Here is a 20,131-nt window from a genome sequence, read left to right as displayed (position 1 = left end):
CAGCTGGCGGGCCGTGTCTGGCGTCATTGTGTCGGGGGCAAATGAGAAGGCGGGAGGATTTTCTTCGACCAATGAATGGCGGGCGCGGGGCCGTCAGTCAAGGTGTCGAGGGCCAATGGGTAGTGGGGTGCGGGGGCCGTGGGGCGTCACGGGCAGCCACGGACTAGGGTTCTGGTTCCCCTGCCGAGCTCGAGGGAGACGCGGGAGCCGGGAACTGGGAGCCGGCTGGGGGGTGGGGGGGAGCGGGACCACGGGAGCCAACTGAGCCCGCGACCGCGACCGCTGCCGCCGCCGCCGCCCGGGGCGGGGGGTGGGGGGGGGGGACCCGGTCGCCAGCGCCCGTGTCAGCGCCGCAGTCCGGGGCGGGGGGGGGGGGACCCGGCCGGAGCCGGAGCCAGCGCCGCGGAGATGGGGAACGCGGCCACCGCCAAGAAGGGCAACGAGCTGGAGAGCGGTAAGTGGTCAGGCCCCGACCCAATCCGATCCCACCCCAGCAGCCCCCCAGCGCCCGCTCATCCGCGGGCACAAAGACGAAACGAAACGGCCCCTGCCCTCTGGCAGCGTCCGTTCTACCCCCACCCCCCACTCCGAGGCCGCTGAGCCTCTCGGCGCGACTCTTCGCACTCCCACCCTGGCCCCGAATGAGCTCCTGCGCTCCCCGTCCGACTCTGAACTTTTCTGGGTCTGTTTTCTCATCTGTAAAAAGATGGGGACGGACTACTTTTATCAGGTTCCTTCCAGCAGCTCTGAAACGTATGACCTCCACCGCTCCCCCCCCTTCCGGTCATCCTCCGCGGTCCCTGCCCGCCTCCCTCCCTCCCCCCTCCCTCTGCTTTGTAAATTACGACCCCTTTTGTTGTTATTGTTGTTGTTTTCATTCCCCGTCGCTACCGAAAATACCAAGTGTGGTCCCTGCCTATTCCCCCCTCCTTCTGGCGTCACCTCCCCCCTCCTCCCACCGCTGCCAAAGGCACGGCCAGCTGTCAACCACAGAGCTGGGGCCTTGCCTCCTGGCCCACCCTTCCTCTTGCAAGGCCCCCCAGAAGTTTGGCCTGATCTCCACCCTGCCCCTTCTCATAGTTTATGGCCCAGTCACCCAATGACCAGGAGTTCCTCTGGAGCCCCACCACACCCTTTTTTTTAAAAAGCATCTTCGAAGGTTCCCGTCTGTTAACCCTCCTTCGAAGGGTTGTTTTGTTTTAAATGTTTTATTGATACCTTTTGATTTTTCATCACAGTCATTTTTGCACTTAGGTCCTCATTGAATCCTTTTTTGTAACAAAGAAAAACAGTTGGGCAAAAACAACAGATAACAGTGATTTCTTTGGCTACGCATGCAACATTCTGACCCTTTAGTTCCCTGTCTCTCTGGCAAGAGGAGGGAAGTGTATTTGATTATCTTTTCTACAGAACAGATTGGTTATTACACTTAAAAAAGAGTTAGCTTCCTCTAGAGTGTTCTTTTGATTTACATTCTTGTAATTGTGTATGTTGTTCCTCTGGTTAACTTTATTTTATTATGCATCAATTAATATGTATCCTACTATATTTCTCGTAATTCTTCATTTAGATTATGCATGGGTATGTATGTGTACATATATATCATAACTACATAATATTCCATTACATTCATATTTCACAGTTGGTTGAGCCTTTCCCCAATCAGTGGTAACTGACTTTGATTCCTGATCTTTGCAAACGCAAACAATGCCTCTATGAAGAGTTTGATATATATTGGACCTTTCTTTCTGTCCTTGACCTCTTTGGGTTCCTTAGAGTAGGATGGATTGTTTGAAGATTTTGTACATTTTAGTCACTTTTCTTAAATCGTTCCAAATTTTTTTCTGGAATGGTTAGACCAATTGGTCCAAATGATAGCTCTACCCACACTGTATTAGTGTGTCCGACATTCCACAGACCTTCCAGCAATGACTTTCCATTTTTTGTCATCTTTGCCAACTTGCGGAATGTGAGATAAAACCTAAGTGTTTTAATTTCATTTCTTTTATTAGTGATTTGGGGTATGTTTTTATTTGGTCACTTATAGTTTGCAATTCTTTTGAGAATGTCTATATCCTTTGACCATTTATCTGTTATGGAACTCCAAGTAGTTTTGAAGTTTTCAATATAATTGCCCTCCATATCACCCTTATATTTTCATATGGTACCCCCCTATCTTTGTCTCACCCTTTCCTTCCTCCCCCTCTTTCTAAATATCTATATCCAGGTCTGTATTTCCCCAGAATACTCATAGCTGTAATCACACACACACACTCCTACACTCACACACTCACTTGCTCTCTCACTCACTCACTCTCTGTCTGTCTCTCTTTTTTTCTCTAGTTATTAGAGCATTTGGTCAGAGTAAGAGTTGGAGTTCCCTGTCTCCAAGTTAATCAGATCTTCTCTTTGACTCCTTATCCGTGTTTCTGACATTTCACATCTTTTCTGTCTCTTTCTTATTACCCTGTGTACACCCAAGATGAACAGACCTTGCTTGTGGGCCCTGGGTCTTTCCCATCTCCTCCAAGGCCAGACTTTTTCCTTTCAGGGATTAACCATTGTTCCCCCCCACCCCAGGTGGCTGAAGATTAGGAAGAGGGAAGTTAAGGTCTTCTCCACCACGATCCATCTCTTGGATGTTCCCTCTCTATCCCACCTCCAGATCCCTCAATAAACAGATATTTCACAACTGAAGCTCTGTCTTGCAGTGGCCAGTAATTGGCTCCCTCAGTCTGCCAGATGCCCCTGGATTCTCTGCCTGTTCCCACTTTGGGCAGTTTCCTGTTAGAGACGGTTTCTTATGATAGGTGTCTGGTCTATAGCTCTGGAAAGGTGGGAGAATTGGTGATCTTCCAATTTTACCAAGCAAGGGCTACTCTAGCTCAGATTGAAATAGGATAGCATGGCCTGGGGTTCTTCACTGGAAAATAAATGGTGAGGAGAAAAGGTGACTTTATGATTTTATGAGTGACTTTATGATTTTCTGGTTATGAGCAGACTCAGCTGTCAGGGTACAGTACTTTACCTCTGCCCCCACTAACTCAGGATGACAGGGCAAAGAACTGGAATCATCTATTCTACTAAAACTGGATAGAAACTCCTCCAACCCTAATCCTTTACATCCCAGTCCCACGCACTTGGGCCCTCAGAGCAGGGGGTGGTTGTAAGTGTCCAACTCAGTAGTCTGAACTATGTTGGATATTTTTCACACCCCACCCCTTCCCTGCTGGGCCCAGGCATGAAAACCAGGGAACCTTGTTCTCTGTCACTCCTTGGGATGTCCCATGACACAAAACTTGGGGAAGAAAGAAGTGGCAGCAGCTTGGCCAAAGACAGCCCTACCTACCATGTACTGGGCAGAGGATGTCAAAGTGTGACTAGAGCCAAGGGTTTGCTAGGAATGGAGCAGGTAGAGCCAGTCCTAGAATGGAAGAACAGCAGGAGTGAGAGCCCTGTGAGGGCTTGGTCACTTCTGAAAGTGTGAAAGGCTGAGGATGGACCAGAAGCTTGTATTGCTTGCCTAGTTGGAAGAAATTACCTTTAAATAGAGCTCCCCTGGAACAGAAGATTATGAGAGACACTTTGGGAGAGGGATGGAGGTAGATACAAGATTGTTGGTGGTCTTGAAGAGCTAGAGGGAGCCCTTCCAGTGGCCCTGGGAAAGTTCTTTCCTTGATCTCCCCTCTCTTATCTGACTAGGTAGAATCCTATTGCACCTTCTGGTCCAAACTGTGCCTGGGGCTGTAGTTAGACAGTTCTAAAGGGGGCACTTAGAGTTCAGCTAAGTTGTTTGGCCATGGGGTAAAACCACTCACTTTGTGACAGACCTATAAATTCAACTAGATGAACATTGACATCCATTGTACTTCTTTCAGGAGACATACCCAAGGATCCTTGTAAAAGGAGCAAGGCCATCCTGGTGGTAGGGTGATGTGGTAGAAAGAGCAGTGAATTTAGACTTAGAGGACCTTGTTTTGAATCCTGACTCTGCTACTTCTCAGCTCTGTGACCTTGGGCAAGTCCAATCCCTTCTCTAGGTCTCAGTATCCTTCTCAGTAAAATGGGGGGCTTGGACTAGGTGAGCACTAAGTTTCCTGCCAGATCTAAATCCTTTGATCCTCAATCACTTCCCTTCCCTGGAGCTCAGTTTTTATAATCCAATTAAACAAGCATTTATTAAGCACCCACTGTGTGTTAGGCAAGAGGAGTATGGTATAGCTGGCCTCTGAATCAGGATAGCTTGGGTTCAAGCAGAGCTTCAGTTTCCCCATCTGTGAAATGGATAGATTGGACCAGATGACCTCTGAGTCCTATGACCTTATGACAGTCTTCCCAAGTAGGACAAGCCCCCTGAAAGCTGACACCCCATAGAAAGAGAACGCATACTTTGAAGATCCTGACCTCTGACACATGTTGGTGGTGTGACCTTGAATAAATCACTAAACTTCTCAGTGTCCCAGGAAACAATCAGTGCTGATTTGCATTAACAGAAAGAATACCCTCAGTCAGAAGTTCCATTTTGTGAAACCACAATTTTTTTTCAATGTCCCAGGCACATTTGAAAATGCAAATTAAAAATGAAAGTCCCTGTCCTCATGGAACATATATTCTATTCTAAAATAGCAATAGCTTATATTTATACAGCACACAATCATTTAACAAATATTATCTCATTTGATCCTCACAGTAGCCTTGGGAGGTAGGTGCTATTGATATCTCCATTTTGCAGTTGAAGAAACAGGCTGAAAAAAGTTAAGACCTACCTAAGGTCACACATCTAGTAAGAGTCTGAAGATTTGAACTCCTGTCTTCCTGACTCCAACACTATCTACTGCTCTACCTAGATGGCCTTTATTTCTATCACTAGTGTTTAGCACAGTGCCTGGCATATTGTAAATGCTTAATAAATGCTTGTTGCCTAGATAAAGGAATTGGACTTTGGAGGTGTCAAAAATGAGCACTGACTGAACCAAACTAAAAAGTAATTGGGAAATATTTAACAGAATCAAAAATATAGTAGACCGTAGATAATGTTACTGTGTGGTTTTCTAAGTTAATATTTGGCCTGCAGGGATTCTTATGCAGTTCAGTGGCCTCGTTTTCTATTTGAATTTGACACCAGTGGACTAGATGATCTCAAGGGACCCTTTCAACTCCAAATCCTATCATCTGATGATTTGTTGCAAATCATTTTTGAAACTCATTTGATAAAAACATTGCAATGCTTTCTGATTCTCCAAGTTTGGCCCCACACAGCTATTCTTCTCTCTACCGGCAAGGGAATAGGCCCTGGGCAGAGAGGAGGTATTGATGCTTCAGAAGAGCCAGATTCAAAAATATTCTACAGGTCAGAAGTTGTTGGGGGGGGGTAGGGAGAAGCAGAGGAAGGTGTTGTCATTTGGCAGGGCCTCCGATAAAACTCAGGAGAGTAGGTAAGCTCCCAGTTTAGAGAGACAGAGTCATTGAGAACCAGAAGGTGGGAAGCAGCCAATGTTTTCAGGTGGTGGGGGGTTGTTTCTCTTTGGGATGGGACTAGAAAGAATTTGTTGGTGATTATGAATTAAGACAAGAGTGGGGATGTCCTGGGGAAGAGAAGGGCAAAGTACCGAGGGAAGATTCGGAGAAAGAAAATTGAGTGCTGAACGTCTTTGAGCTTGGGGCTGGAGGGGCTTAAAGGCGTTTTGGACCCCAACAACTACCTGCGAGGAGACCTGTTAACAGATGTTCCACTTTCCCTGGAAAAGGCATGAAGCAGAGGAGGGCCGAATGCCCAAAGGAACAATCCTTTGGGCATTTGCCCTTAGTGTGGGAAGGGGGACAGAGCAGAAGGACGTGGGAGGGACCCCCAGGGGATCGACTATGGTGGAGAGCATGGGGCTTGAGGCAGCAGTGCTGGCTTCTAGATCAGGCTTGTCCACTACTTTGACTCGGAACCCATAAGCAGTCCCTTAGCCTAGCTCCCCATCTGCAAACTGTAGCATGAGGGCTGAGTGGACTTGAAGGCTTCAGAGGAGTCTTAGAGCTCCTAAGTCCCCACAGTTGAGCTGGGAATCCCCGAGGGCATGCATTCCAGCCCCCTTCTCTAGTCGAGGAGAGGGTGCTGCCCTACAAAAGCCCTAGAGGGTCAGTCTGCCCTTGGCTTTGGTGGTTGTGTGGGTCCCAAGGCAGGTCCAAGGGATTTTCCACCTGCTGAGCCCAGTCCACTTCCTACAGAGGGGTTAATCCACCCCTTCATCAGGCTCCTGGCTTGAGCTGCTCTTCCTTTACCTCTCACCCTTTGTTGGGCCAGGGTGGGGAAAAGCCCCCTTTGGAGCCCCCAGACCAGCTTGGGCCCTTTGCAGCCACCATAGTCGGAGCTGTCCTGTGAGAGAGAGACGGCATGGTGAATGTTTTAGGTGAGCCCCCTGAGACCCCTGTTGGCCATAGTAACCTGTAGGCAAGCTATGCCATGCTCCCTGCCTAGCAGAGTTTGGGAGAGGAGTGAGTAGATGGGCAAGAGACAGTTGTGGCAAAGAGCAGAGCTTGGGGTGCCATGGCCTTCTAAAGGAATCCTCCAGAAGGAGGGGGCACCCACCACCTCCCACATTTCTGTCTTCTCCCCCCATCCACCAACAGTGTATGTGCTCTGCAAAGAGCCTGGACCTGGGTTTGAATCATACCTGCCACTTAGAACCTGTGAGACCTCTGGTTTGGCATCTCTCTGGGCCTCAGTTATCCTGTCTATAACACTAGTGAATTGGATCAGATGAACTCTAAAGTCTCTGCAGCTCTAAAGTCTTATGACTTTGTCAGCCTTTCCCTTGAGGAGTTGTAGTTAACCCCTCCATTCCCCAACATACCCCCTTCACACACACATACATATATTCCCCACAGGAGAGGAGTAAGGGTGGGATGAACTGCCCATGGGCCTTGTATGGGGAGGCAATGTGTTATAAAAGAAGAAGCTCTGGGCTAGAGGTGAAGACCCCTGGGGTTTGAATCCTGGAGTTCGATTCTGCCATTTAAAGACCATCAGACCTGGGGCAAGTCACATCACCTTTGACTGTTTCCTTATCTGTAAAGTGACCTAGTAATGTTTGTACTTCCCACACCATAGAGTGGTTGGGAGGAGAGGATTTTGTTTACCTCAAAATGTGCCTTGGTTCCTTCTGATTCTAGAACTATGATCCTAGTTTTTATTTGGGAGGTGGTAGGACTGTTTTAACTCATGACTTATGGTTAACTCATGACTGGTATGGTTGGCTCCTGGGTTTTGAAAATTGAAATACAAAGGTAGGTACCCCTGGCATTACTAGAGTGATGTTTGCTGCTCTGCTTCTGGGATGGGTTTTTAATACTCTAGCATCATGGGCCTGGGAGGGAGCTCCCAATCCCTTGAGTAAATTGATGCTTTAGAATTTTGTGACTAGAACTTCCTCTTGTCAGAAAAGTCTCTGAGATCAGATTGTACCACCTCCTGTTTTGGCTTTGCTGTTTTGACCTCTCTTATGTGTGAGGAGCAGTATTGAGGGTTTGTTTTGTTTTTTTATGCGTTTTCCTCAGGTTTAAAATCAGATTGAAAATCTGTAGAGTAGTTATCAGTGATCAAAAATGCTTGGAATGAGGGGGTTGCTTGAATATGGAAAAATTCTCATCTGGAGGTAGAGAAACTTGATGCCAGTGGTTTCTCAGTTATGTCTCTTTCCAGAGGCTGCCCGAGTAAGTACTTGCAAATCCCAAGAAATACTAGCTGCGTGTGTGTGTGTGTGTGTGTGTGTGTGTGTGTGTGTGTGTGTGTGTGTGTTATACTCTTCATTCCCTGATAGGAAGGCAGTTGGCAAAAGGTGCCCTATTGGGCTCCAGAGAATAGAACTTGGAACTGTGGGTACGAGGTACATAGAGGCAGATTTCAGCTCTATAAAAGAAAAAATTTCCTAACACTTAAAAGCTGTTCAGAAGTGAGCTGTCTTGAAGAAGTAGTGAGTTCTTCATCACTTCAGGTCTTCAAATGAAGTCTATACTTGATGTTAATTAGAGTAACTTCCATCTCTGGGGTTATGGTTCCTTTTCCAATTGAAGCTCAGAGTGAAATGAGCAGTTAGTCAGCTTTGAAGCCTTCTGTTTTAGGCCATGCCACAAGGTGAAGATGAATTCTATCCCTTCCCTCTCTTCTACTCCAATCTACAGGAGACTTGAGTGAGGGGGGCACTAAGCTTGGTGTGATCTGGGGAGGGGAGCAAATTCTGTTAAGGAAATACCATGTGTGGGTACCTGGTTCCATCTTTCCTTTTCCCCTCAATCTTCTTATATCAGGTAAGGAAGACCTAGGAGTGATTCTGCCTTGTTGGGAATCCCAGTAGCTCCTTCCTTGATATTAACCCCTTCAGGTCCTGACCCTATAGTAAGGACAGGCAAGGGAAGCCTACCCACTGGGCAGGTTCCCAGGAGCATGTCCTGATCCCAGTGCTACCCATTAAGAAGAACAAGACAGAGCAAGCTCTGACTTCCTTGGAGCAGAAACAGTACAGCTTGGTTGAGTGGCCTGAGGAAGAAAAAAAAACAATCAGAGAGGGCTATCCTGCCCCCTTATGGAGTCCTGTGAAGCGCCTTTGTGACTTTAGGCAAGTCATTTCCTCACTCTGGACCTCAGCTTCTTGTAAAACGAGGGAGTTGGACTAGATTTCTACAGTCTCTTTCAGCTGTAGAGCTCATGCTCCTGTGACTCCCAAGAACATTTGAGAGACTCTGAAAGCAGGTACCTTTAAGTGCTTCCCTGGCAACCAGCTCCTCCTCCTCCCCTCCCATCCTGGCTGTCTCTTTGCAGAAGGCTCAGGCTGACATTGTTGCTCTGTTGCTTCTTCATCATCCTCCTGTTCCCAGGCCTTCCCAGGAAGGGCTTCCAGAGGAATCTCTAGGGATGAGGGCAGAGGGCATGGAGCCTGAGAGCACCTCAGAGCTGACCTTCCAGCTGTGGCTACAGCTGTTTCTCTGGGCCTACCTGGCTGTGCGCTTTGTCAGCTACCTTCGACACGCTCTCTGGGCGCCCAAGCTGTAGCCAGCCACCCCAGCTCCTAACCTGCACTGGCTCATAATCCTCACTGCTGCTTGACATCCATCCTGGATCCTCACCCCACCCCCATGTGCACTGGGGAATCAGCCTTCAAAGAGTCAGGAAGTAGAGGTTGGTGTAGGACCACCTGGCTGGGTCCCTTTCCCCTACCCCCATGTCTCACTTCATTTGCCCCGCCCCTTGCCTAATTCTGGGACAATGGGTGGGATCTGGAGAGACCCAGTGCCGCCTCAGTGATCTATTTAAAGCCCTAAGCTGTGGCATCACTTTGGCCTGCCTGGCCTCAGCTCCCTGGCGCCTCCTTGGAGCAATTGAGAATTCATATTTTCCCCAGTGAGGAGGAGCTCTGCTTCACATTCTCCCCCGAAGGAGGCCCTGTTTCTCCAAGAGCTAGTACTACAGGCTGGAACTTCCCTCACTGGGACACTAGAAAAGGGGCAGCAGAAACGATGGCCAGCCCAGCTTGCAGATGTTGTTCTCCCACTGATTCTCCTCGGGGGAGCTGGAAGGAGGGATGGGGATTGGGGCTCCCGCTGTTCCTTGCAGAGTGAGCTAGTATGAGGAGGAAGGACTTCAGGACTTTCCCAGGTGACCTGGCTTCCTCAGATTGGGGGGTGGAATGGTTAAACAAGGAGGAAGAGGGTGAGAAGCAGCTGGAAGGGACTGAATCTTCTGGAATGTTGGTTTCAGCAGGCTATGTTCCATCCTGAAGCTGAAAGCCCTTATGGCAAAAGAATCTCTTCTGGAGGAGTCAGCAGCTGGTTTAGGAAGATTAGTAGAAATGCTCAGCTGTACGTACTGCCTTGTTTCTCCACAAAGTTAGCAGGGGCTGACTGGCTGCTTACTGCTGACATCACACCTATGAGGCTTTGCCTTTGTGCCTTGGTGGAGTGGGCCTAGGACCTGGCAGGGAGCATGGGCGGCTGGGCCTAGGGCTCACCTACCTTCCTGGGAACAGTTCTTGTCTCCCTTCTAATTGGGGGAGGTGGGTAGGATAGTCCCTTTAGCTGTGTCTCCTCAGCTCCTCAGTTACTTCCCAAGTCTTTCTGATGCAGAAGGGGTCTTAGAAGCTCAACCTGCTCATTTTATAGACAGGGAATCTAAGACCCAGAGTGTGACAGCACTGAGCCCAGAATCACCGAAGCAAGAAAATGCCAAGCCCGCAAGAGAACCCTGAGCTCCTGACATTTTTCAAACTGTCCCCTACCTCCATACCAATTGCAGTCATCTTCTACCCTTATCTAGCACCTATTTCTTGCTACCTTCAGACTCACCCCAAAGTGGGCCCTCCCTATTTGGATAAAGATAAAGTGCTAGGTCTCCCATGCTGTATGAATAAGAGATTCCTGGGCCTATGGAACCAGGTTTGGACAGTAGATGGAAAGGTCTCATGACAGGGTTTAAGTGTCCCTGGAAAAATTACTTAATTCCGCCAAGCCTTGGTTCTTCATCAGACTGAACAGGTTCTTACAGTACCTACCTCACAGATCTGTTGTGAAGCAAGCACTTTGTAAACCTTAGAGCGTCAGAGAAACGTAAGCTGTTGTAAGAGGCAGGATGATTCAATGGGAAGAGCAGAAGGCCTCATTTAAAGTCCTAGCCCAGTGACCCTGGAATAATCACTTAATTTAATTCACAAAGCAGGTACTAAGCCCTCACTATATTTCAAGAGTCCAAGCAAGACCCTTGGCCTGAGACAATGCACAGCAGATAGAAGGCCTCTGACTCATAACTGTGACAGTGGGCAAGTACCTTAGGGCCCCAGACAGTTCTCTGACACTGTAAAGGTACAGATAAGTTGTGGATCTGCACAACTTTCCCTATGTGGATGAAATCACAGATCTAGATTTAAAAAAAACCTGCTAGGCACTGTCAGGTTACAAAGATAAAAAGAAAGCAGGCCCTACCCTCTAGGGGTGTACTGTCTATGGGGGGGGTGTAGTATGTACGTAAGTGAGGGAAGACAGAGCACTGGAGTGGGGGTGTGGGATCAGGAAAAGCTTCAGGGAGGAAGGAGCCTAGAAGGAAGACAAGGACTCAGAGAGGTGGAAAGGAGGGAGGGGCGGGGGATGTAGTATCAAGAGGCTCTGGAGGGGACTGAAGGTCTCTGAGCCTCAGTTCTCCATATATAAAGAGGAGGTGATAGTACTGGTACTGCCACCCCATAGGGATGTTGCCAAATAGCTTTGGAGCGCTCCAGCAACATCTGCTGCTATTATTAGAAAGAGGTGATGATGATGATGGCATTGAGATAGTTGTAGAGGAGGCAGGCATGAGGTCCCTGGGAGAGGTCAAGGGGAAGATCTGCAAGTATATTAGAAGGTTCATGCAGAGGCAGGCTGGGGGGCCAAGGCCACTAAGCAGGTTTGAGGCCCTTCCGTGGGGGACACTTTCTCCACCCTAAGGCCCAATGCTCTTAAGAGAAGGGACCGGAGCAGGCAGCCAAATCCCAGGGCTATAAATACCTCAGCCCACATTGGAGTCCATGGAATGTAGGTCAGAGCTTGGGGGGAGGGGGGTGGGGTGTTCAGAACCCTGGCCTGTAGCTCAGATCCTTATCCCCTCTCCCTGGAGAAAGCCCCCCATCTTGGGACATTTGGTGACGTTGCTAGAGTATACTCTTTAGTTGTGAAAGTGAGAAGGCACAGACCAGAAATTAGGCTTTCTTCACTTGGCCCCATCCTGGAAGGCAATAGGCCCCCTATTGAGGAGTTAGGGGTGGGGAGGAACGGTGTTAGAAGAATGGAACCCTGAGGAAAGAGTTAGCATGTAGCTTAGACGGGTTCAGTTGGGTTGGAGCTACCCAGGGCCCACCTCAAGTGGATCAGGCTCAGCTCTGCAGTAACAACAAAATGTTAAGTGCCTACTGTATGCAAAGCCTTATTCTAAGTGCTGGGAATGATATATAAAAAAAAAAAAAGTTTGGGTGAGACAGACTCTGCCCATAGGAACCTTACAGTAAAATGGGAACTAACACCAACACAGATAACTCTACTACATAATCATACATGAGGAATGCATTAGAGCAGTCCAAAACAAAGTTCTCCACGAGGCCCAAGGGTGAGGGAGGTCTTCCTTACCTGGCAGGAACTGGAACTGTCCCTGGAGGATGGGACTTTTGAGTTGGTCTTTAAAGGATGGGTTGGAATTCACCAGATGTGTGGAAGGAGGATGTGCCTGAGCAAAGATTCTGTCTGATGGGAATAGACAACGGTACAGAAACTCTCTCCCCTGCCTGGAGTATAGAGGACCTGCAAATAGGCCTTGAACATAGTTGACAAGCAGGAACCGACCGCTAAGGGGTTCTGAGCAGAGGACTGATGTGACCAGCTCTGTACATAACCGAAATGACTTTGGCAGATGTACAAAGGATGGGATAGAGGCAGCAAGGCCTGGTAAGAAGCTCTTACAGTAGCCCAGGTAGGCGGCAACGAGGGCCTGGGTGAGGGTTGTGACAGTGTGAGGAAAGAGGAAGTAACGAAGGATGAGAGCAGATGGGGAAGCAGAATCATAGGGTCCATTAACTGACCACACATGAGAAGTGAAGGAGGAAGAAGAGTTAAGGATGACCTCAGGATTTTGAACAACTGTATATTGTCAATATGGCACCACCCTCATCCAGTCTTGTGTTCGAAACCTTTGGTTTATTCTTAACTCTTCCTAACCAACACACACACACACACACAATCTCTCTCTCTCTCTGTCTTCCCCTTCCCTCCAGATGTCAGGGAGTCAGAGCCTAGTGTTCCCTTTTCCACACCCTCCCGCAGGCTCAGTATCCCTTCAAAGCTGTAACATCTGCAGTTGTGGTGTTCCCTTGGCAGCGTCTTAAGGGCTCTTCCCAGAGTCTCTCTGAGCCCCTCTGCTCCTTTCCCTGTTTCTTGAAGCCTCTAACTTGTGCTCTCCCTACCTTTCAGTGAAAGAGTTTCTAGCTAAAGCCAAAGAAGAATTCCTCAAGAAATGGGAAAGTCCACCTCAGGTACTCAAGTTCTGTACCTGGGCTAGGAGGGAGGCAGGTGCTGGGAGCACTGGGGTCCCCCCTCCCAAAGTGTTCCAGGAAGTCCTATATCCATCTAACCCCAAAGCCTCCATACAGGTTCTTTCATTGGCCACCATCCTATCACCCTGAGGAGATATCTGTCTCTGTCTTCCCCACCATCCTCTTCCTCTCCCCCACCATTTCTGAGCCACAGGGTTCATCCCAGCCCCAGCTGCTCCCTCAGCAGCTGCCAGGGCTCTACCCACCCCCTACCATAAACCTCAGGAACATGTCTTCACCTGCCATCTTCCCTGCCCCCTTTCCTTCTGTCCTGGTAAGGCTCCTCTCTTGTGGTACAAAAAGAGATCCTAGCACCTTCAGTCCTGACACTTGGCTGCCCCAAACTGGATAAGGGAGGAGGAAACGGGGCAGTGGTGGGTGGTGCCTCTGCAGGCTAAAGGAGAGACAGACTTCTTCATCGCTTTATTCAGCAGAGTACAGTCCAGCTGGATCATTTTGAAAGAATCAAGACTCTAGGCACTGGTTCCTTTGGTCGAGTGATACTTGTGAAGCACAAGGAATCTGGGAAGTACTTTGCCATGAAAGTCCTTGATAAACAGAAGGTGAGCATTGCCCTCCAAATCCCCAGCACTCTAGTGCCATGTACTTCATGGACCCTTTCCTCCTTCTACACTTAAACACACACATACACTCTCTCTGCCTCTCTGTCTCCTCCTTATCCTGGGGATATGGGGAAAGAGCTGCTCCTGGCCCAGATTCCCAAGTGACGAAGAAAGCTGGGAGACAGGCCCTGGATTTGGAGGGGAGGAGGGAGAGTGGGGGAGAGGGGAGTAGAGGATGTGCCTAAATGGACCAGGAAAACAGAGATGTGAAAGGGCAACTTAGTGTAATGGAAAACTTTTTGGAGTCGGTGGGGCCTGGCCCCCGAGCTTCCCTGGGTTACATTGGGCAAATCACGTATCATCTCTGAGCCACCATTTCCTCATGTCTAAAAATGAAGACATTGGACTTGATCCCCCCCCAGTCCTTTTCCCCTCTAAACCTAGGGATCGATCCTGGCTGAAAGCTGATCCGTCTTCTCTCCCTTTAACTTCCTTCATCTCATTTCCCCATCCCCCTTCACAGGTGGTGAAGCTGAAACAAATCGAGCACACCATGAATGAGAAGCGCATCCTGCAGGCCATCAACTTCCCATTCCTCGTCCTACTAGAATATTCCTTCAAGGTATCCCAGACAGCCCTGGCCTTGGCCAGCCAGAGGGCAGGGGTGGCAGCAGTGGGGAGGCCAGCCCCTGCCCCAGGTGGTAGCATACTGCTCCATTTCATACTTTTGCAGTGAGTATGAATTGGGCCAATTAGTATCCAGCTACATTCACCAAAAGTTTTCTCTGAAGCCTTTGCTGTGGGGCCACACGTGAACATTGAACATGATTCATGCCACTGCGGGAGAGGTGGGGCAGAGGAAATAGCATGTTGAAGAAGAGGCAGGAGAAGCTGGGGGTGAGCTTGGCCTCCCAGACTTTCAAGAGGAAGGAGAGGGCCAGGCTTCTGGTAAGGGTAGAGGTAGTGCTATGGATGAGGGTGGAAAAGGATGTCTTTTCTTCATAGGACAACACAAACCTGTACATGGTGATGGAGTATGTCCCAGGTGGGGAAATGTTCTCCCACCTCCGGCGGATCGGAAGGTTCAGGTGAGCAGCTTGCAAAGGTGTTTTCCAGGCCAGCTCACAGCCTCCTGGAATCAGGGAATGGACTTCCTGATCTATGGTGTTACAAATGGTGAATAAGTAGCATGGAGCCTGATGTCTAATAGGAAGTAGGGGAAGGTTGCTAAAGACGTATTGGTCAGAGGATGCCCAGAGTTTGGGGAGATGGGCTGATTCTTGGTAAGCTTTCCTCTCCCCATTAGCCTTTGGTACCTCATCCTTCCTTTCTTTTCCTTTCCTTCCACCAGTGAGCCCCATGCTCGCTTTTACGCAGCTCAGATTGTCCTGACCTTTGAATACCTTCACTCACTGGACCTGATCTACCGAGACCTGAAGCCCGAGAATCTTCTCATTGACCAGCAGGGCTATATCCAGGTACTTCCCAGGACAGAGATGGCAAATCACTGCAGAGTAGAATTCCAGCAGTTTCCTGCCTGAGCACTCTGGAGAGTGTATACACACACACACACACACACACACACACACTCACTTCTGCTTGGCCTTTCCTGTGCTTTCTTAGCCAGGGTGTGACAGCATACACTTCTTATGGCCATAGGTGACAGATTTTGGTTTTGCCAAGCGTGTGAAAGGCCGAACCTGGACCTTATGTGGGACTCCTGAGTACCTGGCTCCTGAGATCATCCTTAGCAAGGTGAGCTCCTCTGACACAGTTGACTCTCCCTTCTTTCATAAGACCAATATGAGGCTTGTCTTTTACTCTTTCAGTCCTCACCCTAACCTAGACAGAGCTCTTTTCTCGTGGCCCCTTCTTCCTCTAATTCCCTGGCCTTTCTCTCCTCCATCCTGACCTTTACTTTCTTTCTCCAGGGCTATAATAAGGCTGTGGACTGGTGGGCCCTAGGCGTCCTGATCTATGAGATGGCAGCAGGCTACCCCCCCTTCTTTGCTGACCAGCCCATCCAGATTTATGAAAAGATTGTCTCTGGGAAGGTGAGACCTCGGGGTCTAGGCTGACAGCTTATTACTTTTTTTAGGCATTTTGGGGATCTCAGGAAAGATATTTCTGTGGACTACCTAGCCTTCCTATCCCACAGAATAACTCAGTAAAGTGATGCTTTGTCCTGGATTATATATTGTGAGAGTCATCAAAGGGTAATCACTTGACTGCCAGGTAGAGAATTCTTATTAATCAGAAAGGTGCCCAACAGGCACTTACTGATTTCTGTGATGTCTAAGGCTCTGCGCTAAGCACTGTGAAGGAACGAGGATGAATAAGGCTCCCTGCATCTACGTAGTTGGGGAGTCAACCTGTCAGTGCCCTGTCAGTCCAGCTCTTTCCAAGTGATCATAGTTCAGTACAACAGTATGAGAGATGTCATTAGATAACATGCACCAAATGACTGTGTGGAAGAGGAAGACTAGAGCATGGTACCAGAACTAGAAGACTCAGGTTTGAATCCTTTTTCTACCATTTACTGATTGTATCTCAAGCTTAACGTGGGAAAAACCGGATTCTTTGTTTTCCACTCCCTCCACCAAAAAACAAAACAAAGCAAAACAAAAAACATCCCTCCCTCCTTCATAGTGGCTTCTCAGTGCGGGGTAGGGGTGGAGAAAGAGCATTTGGAGCTGAAAATAAACATTAAAAAGCAAAACCGATTTCCCCATTTCTATTGATGGCAGCACCATTCTTGCAATCACTCTGGTTCGACATCTTGGAGTCATTATTGACTTATGTTTCCCCCAGAGCCCCAGCCCTCTTCAGTCTTCCCTTGGTCCTCTCTGTCACTCACATCAGTCCCTGTTTTACGTATTCTGATAGCCTCTGCACTAGTTCAGGCTCTTGCTTCCTAATTGATCTCCTGCCTCCAGCCTTGCCTTTCCCCACGCACCAAATTGATTTTCCTAAAACACAGATCTGATCCCATCCATCCACACCCTCCCCCCACTTTGAATGGCTACCTATTTGCCTCTTGGTTCAGAGACCAGCTCCCACAGTCTAGCATTTAAAACCATTCAGAATTTGTACCCCGTTTACCTTTCCATTCTTATTTCCTTTTACTCCTCCGGACACACTCTCCACCGAAACTGACCCATTCACCATTCTCCACCCCTCCTGTGCCTTTTCTGACTCTGCCTTTGCATAGCCTGTACCCCACATCTAGCATGAGCCGCCGTCTTACCTCCATCTCCAAAAAACCTTTACTGAACCATTGCTACAGGAGACCTTTTCTGATTCCTTCCCAGCTAGTAACACTCTTTCCTTTTTGAAATTGTTTTTATTATTATGTATAAACTTTGTAGTCATTGTTTAAACATTGTATCCCCTAGGTAGTATCCTCATCATCCAACAAGTATTTATTGGTACTTTTCTATGTACCATGCTCTGTGCGGAGCCCTGAGGCAGAGACAGGGCCCCAACTTCCACAAACTCATGTTCCAATGGATACAAATTCTTTAAGGGCAGAAACCAAGCCATTTTTGTCTTTAGATTCCCCAGGGCCTAGCATAATGCCTTGCACGTGTAAGGAACTTTAATCGAGTTGTTTTATTTAATAAATGAAGGGCAGGGAAGGCTGAAATAATGTCAGGACGTGACGGATGGTAGGATGGGGATGTGCACACAGAAGCACGTGATCACACAGACTAGAAACACTGGGAATGATCTGAGGCCACTGTCTGTGTGTTGTTGGCATGCCTTTCTCGTCCTTCCAGGTTCGATTCCCTTCTCACTTCAGCTCCGACCTAAAGGACCTGCTTCGGAACCTGCTCCAAGTGGACCTCACCAAGCGCTACGGGAACCTCAAGAATGGTGTCAACGACATCAAGAACCACAAATGGTTCTCCACCACCGACTGGATCGCCATCTACCAGAGGAAGGTGGGGTCCCTCGCTGGGCCTGGGGGGCGGGGGTGGGGGAAGGATGAGGAGGGGGCTAGTATCAGAGAATATGACTTCAGCCCTGGCTCTGTCACTCACCTCTGGAGCCACTTCCCTGCACCTGTTTCCCTCTCTGTAAAATGAGTTTGGGCTACATGATGCCTTCATTTCCTGCTGTCCCTGACCCTTCATGCTCTGCCTAGGGAAGCCTGGGGAGATGCCCCTCAGGTTCTCTTTAGGCTGGGGGGGGGTGGAGCAGGTACCACCCCTGTTCCTTCGCAGGTCATGTTCTTTCCCGTGTCCTAGAGGTATGGTGTGGTATTGGAAAGAGAATTAAGCCACTAGCCTAGAGATCTACTTCTACAGCAGGCTCTGCCACTGATGCTCTATTCAGGGCTTCCAGGGCCCCCTAGAGAGCCCTTTAGGTCCTCAAGTGCAGCCCTTTGACCAAATCCAAACTTCACAGAACAAATCCCAATTTACTGAAACATCTAGGTCTAGGTCATCAACCAGGTCACTTCCTTCTTAGGGCTTTAGTTTGTTCATGTATGACATGGGAGTATAGGGTGTGCTGGGGGCCCTTCACCTCTAAGATTCTCTCACTCCTTGCCAGGTGGAAGCTCCCTTTATACCAAAGTGCAAAGGCCCCGGTGACACAAGTAATTTCGATGATTACGAGGAGGAGGAGCTCCGGATCTCCATCAATGAGAAGTGCGCCAAGGAGTTTGCTGAGTTCTAATGGTGTCCCTGGGTCCCGGGGAGGGTGGGGGTGGGAAGGGTGGATTGAACAGCCTGAGGGCCCCAGAGTTCCTTGCATATTAATTTTTCCCTAGGGAGATCTGAAAGCAGAGATGTTTGCAGGATGGGAAAAGGGAGATTCAGATATCAGATGGTCCCCCCCCTTTCCCTCCCATCCCTAACCCCCACTGGCTTTTTCCTCACTGTCTCACTCCAGCTGGTAGACCCCATGGCTGGGTTCCCTCTGCTCTTTGCCTAACTCCTTACAAGTTTTATATCAGTTTTCCAGCCCAAACAGACCTGAACCTTGCCCCCTAACACCACCAGAGATCCAGTTTCTTTCCACCCCAGCCCCCCACTCAGAGTGGGATAGTAGTACCTAGAGCCAGGCCTTTGTTTTTGTAGCTCCTTATGGACCCCCTGGTGCTGGGAAGTTGGGGCAGGGGAGTCAGGGATCCCAAGTTGGAAAACCTCCAATTCCAAAACTGGTACAGTTTCCCATTATTTGTCCTTTTCCTGGCCTCTCCCTGGAACTTCAGAACCTTATCTAGGGGTAAAAGGACAGACAAACTAGTTCCCCACAAGAAGAGACCCTGCCTGGGAAGATGTTTTAGTAAAATTTTCATGGCTCCTTTACATTTAAATTTTTTTAAAAAATATTATTTAAGTTATATTTGCCTTCTGTCCTAACTCCCTCCCACCTTCCCTAGCTGTCCCAAATACATTTTAATGTGTCTGGACCTGCCTAGGTCAAAAGCTATGGAGCTTTTAACCTCTGGGATCTTAGCTGATGGTTTTGAGTTGGGTCTGTGACTTGGGGATGGGGATTTTTTGCTGCTGATCTCAACCAGGGAGTTGTGGGAACAATTGTGAGATCCCCTTGAGGGGTATCCTGCCAAATTTGAAAGAGCCCTGGCCTCTTTCAGCCTGCCCCCCACTCCCAGTGGTCTCCCTGCCTCATGATCAGCTGTATTTACCCCCAATCTTCCCTGCTCCCCAGTTTTTGCTCACTTGGGGTATTAGGGCACCAGAAAAAAAAATTTCCCAACCCACCCAGGCAGCCTGGCTTGTGATCCTGCCAAAGAGGCCTCCCAGATATCCCTGGGGCACACCTCCTTCATTTTAGCCATTCTTATCTATAGATTTTTAATGCACAGTCACTAACTTCCCATTCTATCTGGGAGTATCACTCCCTAAAAGCAAGTTGAAGGATATAGCCCACCCTAGGAGGGGAAAAGGAGGAGGACTGGGAGAAAGGAAACAGGAAGTGCCACAGCTGCAAGGTAGAGAGCTTCCTTTTGCCATGGGAATGCCAATTTTTATTCACCTGATAGCCTCACCACCATCTGTCCCTAGAAGCACCCTCCATCTGGCTTGTCTGACAGCTACCCAGTGACCCCTTGTGAGGCATCTGAATTATAATCCCCCCCCCAGGAAGTAGCTGGGGGTAGAGCAGCCCACTTCTCTCCACCCCTTTTCTCTTTTTTTGTCCCTCTGTCATTTTCCCCCCATCCCTGAAGGAGTTCATAGGCCTGGGGTAGGGGTGGGTGTGGGGGGGTACCTGGGAGTGTCAGCCTGTGTGATTCGAAGAAATTTGTTTCACGGAAATGACTTCCTCTTTAACAGTGTGCTTTGTTGTAAACATATTTGAAAACTATTACCAATAAAGTTTTGTTTAAAAAAAAAACCTCTCATTCCTGACCCCCTACCCACTTGCATACTCTCTGGCACCCCAGAAACAGTGAAGGAAAAACTGCCTTGGAATTACAAGTCAAGGTGGGGATGGTGGAATGGC

General features: G+C 48.7%; 1 protein-coding gene across 2 annotated transcripts; it reads left to right on the top strand.

The window, feature by feature from the left end:
* Positions 1 to 135: 135 nt before the first annotated feature.
* PRKACA (protein kinase cAMP-activated catalytic subunit alpha) lies at positions 136 to 20,023 on the top strand. Of its 2 annotated transcripts, none has more exons than XM_020994937.2 (10): positions 136 to 454; positions 12,970 to 13,031; positions 13,523 to 13,654; positions 14,178 to 14,276; positions 14,660 to 14,742; positions 15,006 to 15,132; positions 15,314 to 15,409; positions 15,586 to 15,708; positions 17,434 to 17,598; positions 18,212 to 20,023. In XM_020994937.2, exons 1-10 carry the CDS (start codon positions 409 to 411, stop codon positions 18,335 to 18,337), a joined length of 1,059 nt encoding a protein of 352 aa, XP_020850596.1. In that variant the 5' UTR covers positions 136 to 408; the 3' UTR covers positions 18,338 to 20,023. The 2 variants fall into 2 exon arrangements, with proteins under 2 accessions (XP_020850596.1, XP_020850597.1); XM_020994938.2 differs by having other exon boundaries at positions 346 to 454; positions 13,526 to 13,654.
* The last annotated feature ends 108 nt before the right edge of the window (positions 20,024 to 20,131 follow it).

Source organism: Phascolarctos cinereus, unplaced genomic scaffold (assembly GCF_003287225.1).
Source record: "Phascolarctos cinereus isolate Bilbo 61053 unplaced genomic scaffold, phaCin_HiC Scaffold_4;HRSCAF=312, whole genome shotgun sequence".
In the NCBI taxonomy this organism is placed as follows: Eukaryota; Metazoa; Chordata; class Mammalia; order Diprotodontia; family Phascolarctidae; genus Phascolarctos; species Phascolarctos cinereus.
This window is presented reverse-complemented; position numbering and strand designations above follow the sequence as displayed.